The sequence below is a fragment of the Aedes albopictus genome, chromosome 2, assembly GCF_035046485.1.
Source record: "Aedes albopictus strain Foshan chromosome 2, AalbF5, whole genome shotgun sequence".
In the NCBI taxonomy this organism is placed as follows: domain Eukaryota; kingdom Metazoa; phylum Arthropoda; class Insecta; order Diptera; family Culicidae; genus Aedes; species Aedes albopictus.
The window spans coordinates 160,704,605-160,714,625 of record NC_085137.1 but is presented as its reverse complement, the minus strand read 5'-3'; the positions used below and the strand labels follow the sequence as shown (position 1 = coordinate 160,714,625).

The 10,021-nt window shown below is 44.7% G+C and overlaps 1 protein-coding gene across 1 annotated transcript; it reads right to left on the bottom strand.

The window, feature by feature from the left end:
- Window positions 1–3,115: 3,115 nt before the first annotated feature.
- Window positions 3,116–7,291, bottom strand: LOC115260744 (uncharacterized protein K02A2.6-like). The gene has a single exon (XM_029862056.2). It carries the CDS (start codon window positions 7,289–7,291, stop codon window positions 3,116–3,118), a length of 4,176 nt encoding a protein of 1,391 aa, XP_029717916.2.
- Window positions 7,292–10,021: the final 2,730 nt, after the last annotated feature.

Genomic DNA, 10,021 nt, shown 5'->3' with positions numbered 1-10,021 from the left:
GAAGGTGGGTTTCGTCACAATTCAGAGAAGGCGGTTTTCGTCACAATACAGAGAAGGCGGTTTTCGTCACATTTCAGAGAAGGCGGTATTCGTCACAATTAAAGAAGGCGGTTTTCTTCTCAATACAAAGAAGGCGGTTTCGTCAAAATTAAATGAAGGCGGTTTTCGTTACAGTTTTCAGATGGCGGTTTTCGTCATCATGGTGCAAGTAATATTTAAGTGAAATACACCTTGCGTTGGAGATCTTACTATTGAATATTATTTTTATATATTGAATGAAAATATGCTTTCATACCAAGAACAACATGGATGTGCGTATAAGGCCGTTTCAGACAACATTGGAGTATTCTCAATTACCTTTGGCCTGGGTCAAATGGAAGCCGACCGCGAATGCTATTTCGAGTCTGAAAAGATCGAGGAGCAGTATGAGAAACGTTCAAAACTGCTATGTCTGGGAGGCTCGGACATAAGAGATATCTACTATAATCTCCCCGAATTTGAAACTTTTTCGATGATGTTGATGAATCTTCCTTTCATGATGCTGCAATAGCAAAGCTGGATGCTCATTTTGAGCCCTATCGCAGACGGACTTATGAACGACATCTGTTCCGTCAGATTTCCCAGATACCTTCAGAAGGTTTTGCTGATTTTGTTTTGCGACTGAGGACTCAAGTAAAAAGATGTGAATATGACAAACTGGAGGAGGTGATTCTTGATTAGATAATCGAGAAGAGCTGTTCTGACAAACTGCGGCAGAAAATGCTCAAACGGGATATGCCGCTAGCCGAGGTTGAGAGTTTGGGTACAAGCTTGGAGGAGAGTGAAAAGAAGATGAAGGAATTTGGGAAACATGCATCATCTGGTGATTCGATTAGTAAGGTCACTAACTAAAGACCAGAGAATGTTAAACGCGATTCAATGGGTAAACAATGTATGTTGTTTTAATAAATGGGGTTTAATATTATAGCATTTATAGAAACAGGCAGAGCAAACCGACCGTTTCAAGCAAAAACTCGGGATATCCCAGTATGCTACTCATGCGGAAAACGTGGCCATGTACGGCCATGAGATTTTCCCAGCCAGGGCGGCAACTTGTTTGAAATGCAAACGCACTGGTCACTTTGCAAAACAATGTTTGAAGAGAGAAAATGGTGACGGACAACGTAATCCGATTCCACCGAAGCGCATCAGAGTAGTTCAAGATTACGACGATCACGAGAAAGATAACGGGGACATATTAAACATATTCAAATACCTTCATGTTTGAAATAGGCAGAATCGTAATACCTATGGTAACCGATTCAGGAGTGGCAGCCAACACCATGAACCAGAAAACATGGGAACAAATGAAACCGATGAAAGTATCTGTCTGGAATATGACCACAGACAACGATAAGAACTTCACATGTTACGCTTCAAAAGATCAAATGCAAATCTCAGGAAGCTTCATGGCCATAATCCACGCTGGAGAGAGAAAATTGAAAGCAAAATTTTGTGTTGCAAAGGCAGGAAAACAGAATTTACTGGGCGATCAAACGGCAAAGGCACTACATGTCTTAAGGGTTGGTTTTGACGTCGGTAACATATCCAAAACTCCCGAAATGGAATTAACGTTAGGCTGTGCATCGACATGCGTCGAGCTAATCAAGCGGTATTAAGGGAAACTCATCATCTATCTCTGGTAGATGAAATTCTTGGATCAGTAACAGGCTCGAAAATATTTTCTAAAATCGACATCAAAGACGCGTATTATCAACGAGAGATATCTGAAAGATCTCGTCCTATCACTGCCTTCATAACTAAGAATGGCTTACTCAGATATCAGAGACTTATGTTCGGTATCAGTTGCGCCCCAGAAATATTTCAGAAGACGATGGAATTGATTTCAGCTGGTTTGGAAGGTGTTATCGTATATCTTGATGATAAAGTGGTATTTTGAGCATCACAGGAGGAGCACGGAAACGCCTACAAGCGCTGAGAAGTTTCTTAAGTTTGATAGCTAATATCGGGCGTATCATTCCTAATCTGACGGCAAAAACAGAACCGTTGCGAGTACTTCTACATTCTGACGATGTGTTTTCGTAGAAAGAAACTCAGACCAACGCATTCAACGCGATCAAAAAGACTGTCAGTGATATAGGATATGTTGGATTTTTTTAGAAGAAAACAAAGTTGTGCTGATTCAGGAAAACGATGATGGGCTGAATCAAATCAAATCAAAATCCTGTTCAGTCCTTGGTCGACATGTCCACGAATCGAGCGTTGGGTTCTACGTGTTCAGTCGTATAACTATGAAATTAAGTACGAACCTGGGGTAATCAACTAAGCCGATGCTTTGTCCAGATTGTCGATTTGCAACATGAAACCTTTTGATACGACAGCGGAGTCTTACATTAATCAACTAGTAAAGAATTCAATTCCAAAAGCGGCAATACTCACCCAAGTGGCGGAAGCAACAAAACAAGATGAAATTCTTCAGAGGTTACTGGAGGCTTTACGATCAGGATACTGGTCGGATGAGGCACAGGTGTTCAAGTATTTCAAATCGGCACTACATTCAGCCACGTTTTGCTCATAAATCCAACAGCACTTTGGTCACAGATACTATCATGTGCACATGACGGTCATCCTGGAATGAGCGTTATGAAACTTCATCTGAGACAGAAGGTTAGATGACGCTGTCGAGAAATTTGTTTAACACTGTGGATCATGTACTCTTGTGTCAGCGGTTGGACTTCCAGAACAAATGCTCCGAAGCAGAATGCCTGACAGACCTTGGACCGAAGTGGCTGTCGACTTTCCGGACCCGTTACCGTAAAGCCATTCTCTTCTGGTTATGGTCGTGCTGTAACCTACAGCTTTCGTGCAGTAATTTCGGATCGGAGACGAACAATTACAAAACGCGTGCGACTTGCTCATCGGATTACAACTTAGTGACAGTTTACTTTTCTCTTGTTTCTTTCCCCCATGACAATGACAGTTAATGAAGATAGACAGGTCTAGCAATAAATGCTTAAGGTAAAATCCCAACAGCTTTTCCCCCCTCAACATAGTTGTACCCTAACATACATTTGAGTTCAACACAAAGGGTTAGTACTGTTAATCACACATATCATCAGAGGTCTAGTCGTTTAGGCGGTTTCCTAACTCTTGTAGATCTACGCGGCGTTTCATTTTTATCTGGTAGTGGCCTGTCAACAACATCTCTGTTCACTCGTGTTTCACTCTGAACCCTTTCAACAGACTGCCTGGTAGACGCCGCTTCCTGAACTGGCGATGTTTTGATGTTTGACGTTGGCAAAACTGGTGTTTGTTGGCGTGTTACCGTACCATTCTCGCCAACCGAAACTGACTGAGCTAATGAAGTGCTAGGTGGTCTGTCGAAAAACAGCTTACCCGATTCAGCTTCTGTATTCCGCTGTACGGGACCTGCTCGCATCTGGTCCACGTGTCGCTTCCAAATTCTGCCATCGTCCAATTCGATCAAATAGTGCAGCTTACCCAGTCGTTCGGTCACCGTACCAAATTGCCACTTGGAAGCACCCAAAAAATCTCGCGCAGCTACTCTTTCGTTGACCGTAAAACACCGTACAGGCTCTTCCTCTCCGCGGGATGAAACCTTCAAATCGGCCACAGGAACTAGCAAATCGAGCCGGGACTTCATCTGCCGTCCATAGACTAACATCGATGGAGATTTTCCAGTTACTGGGTGCACCGTCCTTCGATACGCCATCAAGATTTTGTAGAGCTCAAACTGAACGTCCTTTCTCTCGCATTTCAAAGCTTTCAACTTTTCTTTGAAGGTCTGAACGAATCGTTCAGCTTGCCCATTCGTGGCGGGGTGGTATGGGGCTCCCATTTTGTGCATGATATTGTTTCGCCTCACGAATTCTCGGAATTGGTCTGAAGTGAACTGGACTCCTCGATCACTAACTATGACCGATGGAACTCCGTACGTTACGAAATACTCCCGCAGACGGTCGATGGTGGTATCTGTAGTCATATCACGAATGATCTTAACCTCCGGCCACTTTGAAAAAGCATCCACAATCACGAAAAAGTACATCCCAAGAAACGGTCCTGCAAAATCAACATGAATTCGCTGGAATGGCTCTGTAGCTTGTTCCCAGCAATGAGGAGCCACGCTTACAGGATTCTTCCTTACACTGGCGCATTCACAACAGTCCCTTGACAGATCTTCGATGTCGCGATCAACAGTTCCCCACCAGCAATACGATCGGGCCAATGATTTCATTCTGGACACACCGAAATGTCCAGTGTGCAACTCTTCCAGTACACGCTGCCGCAGTTTAGGAGGAATGTAGACTCGGATACCTTTCATCAAACAGCCTTGATGAATCGAAAACTCACTCTGATTAACGCCGAATCTATCACAGCCTTCGACTACTCGTCCGACTTTCAAACCTTCCAGCAAAGTTTTTACATTCAAGTCTTCTTTGGTGCATTTTGCAAGTTCTTCAACTGTGACAGGCAAAGTCTCGATTTGATTAACCTCAACAAGATCCACCTCCTCGATTCGGTGTTTGTTGCTGGCGTCTTCGATGGGCAAGCGAGACATTCCGTCCGCATTCGCATTCTCCTTCGATGGCCGGAACCGCACCTCATAATCAAATGATTCGAGGAATACAGCGTAGTGCTGCATTCGCAAAGCACTCAGGGTGGGAAGTCCTTTATTAGGCGCCATGATTTGAGCAACAGCTTTATTGTCGGTAACGAGGATGAATTTCCGTCCATAGAGATATTGATAAAACTTTTTCACCCCGAACACGATCGCATATGCCTCTTTATCGGCTTGTATGTAGTTCTGCTGTGATTTGTTTAGGGTTTGCGAAGCACAATGAATTGGTCGTTCTGTACCATCCGGATACAGATGACTTAACACTGCACCAACACCGTAAGGAGAGGCATCGGTTGCCAGTACGAGTGGGAGTTTTGGATCGTAGTGCGCCAAAACTCTATCCGACTGCATCTCCTTTTTGACCCACAGGAACGCCTCCTCACAGTCCGCGTTCCACTTGAATGGAACATTCTCTTTCAGCAAGTTGTTAATAGGATAGATCCGCGTACTCAAAGCCGGCATGAACCTGCCATAATAGTTTATTAAGCCGACGAAAGCCCGAACCTGCTCACGGTTGCATGGTCTCGGCATCTCCTGGATAGCGTCCACCTTAGCCTTCATCTTCCGGATTCCTTCACGATCGATGACAAATCCGCAATACTCGATGCGGTCCGCAAAAAATTCACACTTTGTCACATTCAACCGCATACCATGTTCATTTAACCGCTGCAGCACCATTTTCAGCCGACGCAGATGCGTTTCGTCATCCGGACCAGTCACCTTGATGTCATCCAGGAACACTGAGACTCCAGGAATGTCACCAAGCAACTGCGAAATCTCCCGCTGGAAAATAGCCGGCGCCGACGACACTCCATACATTAGTCGGGTTGGTTTGTAGAGGCCAAGATGTGTGTTCAAGGTTAGGAGCTCCCGGTCTTCTTCGCGAACTTCCATTTGCAGATAAGCCTGCGCCAGATCCAGCTTAGTAAATTTCTGCCCCCCGGCCATATTCGAAAATAACTCGTCGATAGTTGGTAAGGGATGCTCGTCAACCAGAAGACACTTGTTGATCGTCACCTTGTAGTCTCCGCACAAACGCACTCGATCTGCTGACTTCATTACCGGTACAACTGGAGTCGCCCACGCACTTCGATCCACTTTTTCCAGAATGCCGGCATCCACCATGCTCTTAATTTCACGTTCTACAGTATCACGAATTGCGAAAGGAATTGTACGGGCCTTCATAAAGACCGGTTTGCTATTCGGTTTGAGGTGTAGAGTAGCGTTGACGCCGCGAATAGTGCCCACAGACGAATCGAACACCCGGGGAAAACTTTCAATCAAATCACCCACGGCAGTAGACAACCCCTTACTAGAGTTACGAACCGCAATGGCCCCCACGCAAGACTCTGGGTTACGAATGACACTGTTCCAATCAACATTCAGTTCCCGCATCCACTCACGGCCAAGCAAAGGATGACGTTCCGTGTTAACGACAAACAACCGCATCGCGGCCGTCTGACCGTTGTGTTTTACCTCCGCTTTCACATACCCACAAACCTCGATTTTACCTCCACAGTAGCTTATCAGTTCCACGTCAGTATTCAGCAACGGCAGTTCATTCAGATACGTCTTTTTGTCGTTAAGGCTCATGAGTGAAACGGGAGAGCCGCAATCGACCTCAAATTTGATGATCTTTTTGTTTACATTCAACGGTAGGATAACTTTCGACAAAGACTTTGATTTTTCAACCTTGCAAATCTCAAGAGTTAGGACCTCATCGACTTCTGTTTCTTCATCTTCCCTTTCCTCTTCAGTACAATTCCCCTCATTAATCAAGTTTGTATGCATTTTCTTTTTCGTTTTTGTTTCTTTGTTATCGTTACTCTGTTTAGATTGTCCCCCCTGCGATTGGAACTTGAGGCACACTCGTTGCAAATGCCCGGACTTCTTGCAGAAACTGCAAACAGTGTCCTTGTGACGGCAAGCGTTCGCCAAGTGAGCCCCACTTCCACATCGGTAGCATTTCTTATTAGTAATGTTAGTTACCTTCGGTGACCGCCTCTCAGTGTAGTTGACATCATGCGGACGCTTGTCGAAAAGCTCCGCGCCCTCACCAGACGCTTCCATTGGGAGCGCAATGTCCACCGCCTTCTCGAACGTTAAAGCTTTCTCCTCAATTAACCGCGATCGAATCCGCTTCGATCGCATACCGAAGACCAGCTGATTCCGAAGTTCCTTGTTCAGGTAGTTTCCGAATTGGCAAAACTTTGCGTCGCGCTGTAGCTCCGTCACGAACTCCTTCATGGATTCACCTTCTCTTTGATGCCGGTTGCGAAATTTCCAAACTTCAACCATCTCGAGTGGCTCTGGATCGAAAAATGCGCCCAAAATGTTCACGATCTCGGTGTATGTTTTGGTTTCTGGCTCGACAGGACCCATATGATCGCAGAGTAAATCATACGTCGCGGTCCCCATATAGTGAAGTAGATAGTCCTTGTGGCGATTGGGCGGCACCGTAAACATTCGAAAACTGCCTTCCAAGCGTTTCACCCATCTCGCCCACTTGCACTTTTCCTTATCGAACGGCTCCATAGCAAAATTGGGTGGAACCGGCGCAGCAACAACAGCAGCATTATTCGCAATCGCAGCCGCAGCAGCCGACACAGCAGCCAGCCGAGCCGCGGCGGTTTCGTCCTCCGTGTCGCTCATCGTATGGCCTCACCAACACACAGCAGCAAATTGTTCGAACCAGCACGCAGCAGCAGCAAAATGGGGTATCTCTTCTCTCCTCGCAGAGAACTAACAGGTTGCACATACACTCAAACTCGTCGTATGCACAACACGCAATCGCCGTCCGGTAGTGCCCCCTTCCAGAGCACCAGCAATGGCTACTCCTTCCGCAGATGGATACTCCTTTGAAATCTGCTCGCTCGTTGTAAATCCCGTTCCGGAACCGCAAACTTCTGTTGTTCCGACGTTGAACTCCTCTCTTCCGCGCAGGTTTTTTTCCGTTTTCGTCGCCAAACTGCTGTAACCTACAGCTTTCGTGCAGTAATTTCGGATCGGAGACGAACAATTACAAAACGCGTGCGACTTGCTCATCGGATTACAACTTAGTGACAGTTTACTTTTCTCTTGTTTCTTTCCCCCATGACAATGACAGTTAATGAAGATAGACAGGTCTAGCAATAAATGCTTAAGGTAAAATCCCAACAGGTCGACTATTTCAGTAGATTAACTGAATTAATCGTAATGAAACAGACAACGACTGGGCTAACAATTCACACCTTGTTCGAAACCTTCAGTCGATTTGGAACTCCGGAAACGTTGAGATCAGATAATGGTCCACATTTCATCAGCAAGCCGTTTAAAACGATCTGCCACGAATTCGGCATAGAACATCAAAAGACAACACCGTACTGGTCCCAGGCGTTTGAAGAAGTAGAGCGAATGAATAATACAATACTGAAGCGACTGAGAATCAGTCAAGCCGAAAACTCGGAAAATTGGAAATGGGTACTTCAAGATTAAATACAGTGTATCCACAATGCGTATAAACCATGGATTAAGAGTATCAGAGATCGAGATTGGGAACGAAAAGTAGCAGCAGCAGAATCGACAAACAACCAAAGGAGAGCTTTTCCAAACCAGCTAGAAGAAGGGGATATCGTTGTGGCAAAAAGGATAACTAAGGAGAACAAACTGTCTACCAACTATGGCGCTGAAAAGTTCGAGATTGTAAGCAGACATGGGTCGGATGCTGAGATGCGCTCGTTGGAAACCGGAAAACTCTACCGCCAGAACGTGGCTCATCTTAAGCCTGTGGATGATTCACCATCTGGTTTCAACTCATCAACTCCGAATTAAACTCAAGCATCTACAGGGGATGCATTCTAATTCAACTGATCCGGAGAACCAAGCTGAGGAAATTTCCACAACCATCCGACGAGGCAATCGAGAAATGAAGCGTCCAGAGTATCTTAAGAATTATGTACAAACCTTGTTAGATTTGATCTATTATGTAAGGGGGGAGTGTGGTATCGTAGATAGATCGAGTAGGCCTGTGAAGAAGTGTAATCAGTTTGAGAGTCAGGTACGGAAGCGAACGGGTGAATATACGGATTGTGTGTGCAGTTGAAGTGCAGTTTATTAAGTCTTCTTATGAGAACTTCCAAACCGTAATGGTGTCTGTCCGCCGTCCGAGATTCTGGATTTCACAATCTGGAATGAGTAGGTTTTGTTCCTTACCTAGTGCGTGCAATATCCCTGGTGATGTTAAGCACGAATAAACTTATGAAAAGTCTTTTTATAAAAAACTATTTTAGTGAAATGGTCGTCAACATTGACCATGAATTTACTTAGATCAGTGAAAAAGTTAGATACGTCGATTTGAAAAATTATGCTTGAAGTGGATGTAATAAATTATTCATAACAAACCACTTGCTGTAAGAAGCAGACTGTACGCAGCATATTATAACACATTTCGGGACTTACCTCGGCAGCAGGACATCTACCACTTCGGACACGTTCAAAAAATATTCCACTTTCTAGCGCCGCAAGCAAAAGCACTAAACTCACTGTTTAAAGTAATTCACTAAAACACCCCTAAAAAACGCCACTAAACCCGAACAACGTACACTAATTTGTTAATACATTCAGTTAAAACTTAAATCTTTTCGCGAATCACCGTTTCCGAAATGAAATAAAACTGCCACAACAGAAAAAAGCACGCCACGCACGTCCTGTTTACTTCCACAAAAAGTACCGTTATGTCTGGCTGGGAGCAACACAAGAGTACAGCTCCGTGCGACAAACGAACTCGGACAACATCCCGTTATCGTGTCGCATCTAAAGCTTTCAAGTGACAGCAGTCCCGCAAGCGGGACAGTTATCCCGTCGCGCAACAAAAAGCTTTGTTGCACAAGTCCAAAGCTCTTGCACGCTTGAATAAGACCACTCAGGTAATGAGCCCGTACTTGGATTTCTGTAATTGGCTTCTTTAGCGCTGTTGAGATAATTTCATATTCTGAATCTGCATGCCAAACTGAGCCGAAATCCAAATTTTCATGAATTTAGGCGCCCGGGAACCTATTTTAAAATCAGTTTGAAGTTTGTATGGGAGCTATTTGTCGAATCACCCCTCGTCGTATTTTGGACTGAGCGGATCTGTCAAGCAGTTAGGGAGCGTCCATAAATTACGTCACGCAAAAATTGCCCATTTTCAACCCCCCCTCCCCCCTATGTCACACTTTTTGTATGAGACCTCTGAAATTTTTGTATGGGTTGTCACACTTTTCTGAACCCCCCCTCCCCCCTAAAAGCGTGACGTAATTTATGGACGTTCCCTTACCCAGCTGTCAAAAGGTGATTTTAAAAAAGCTCTTTGAAATTGATTTTGGGTACCAAAATAAAGTTCTAAAAATCTGAAATAAATCATAG

What these genes read in the sequence shown, in the direction of transcription:
- LOC115260744 (XM_029862056.2), bottom strand. Translation starts at nt 7,291, where the DNA reads ATGAGCGACACGGAGGACGAAACCGCCGCGGCTCGGCTGGCTGCTGTG.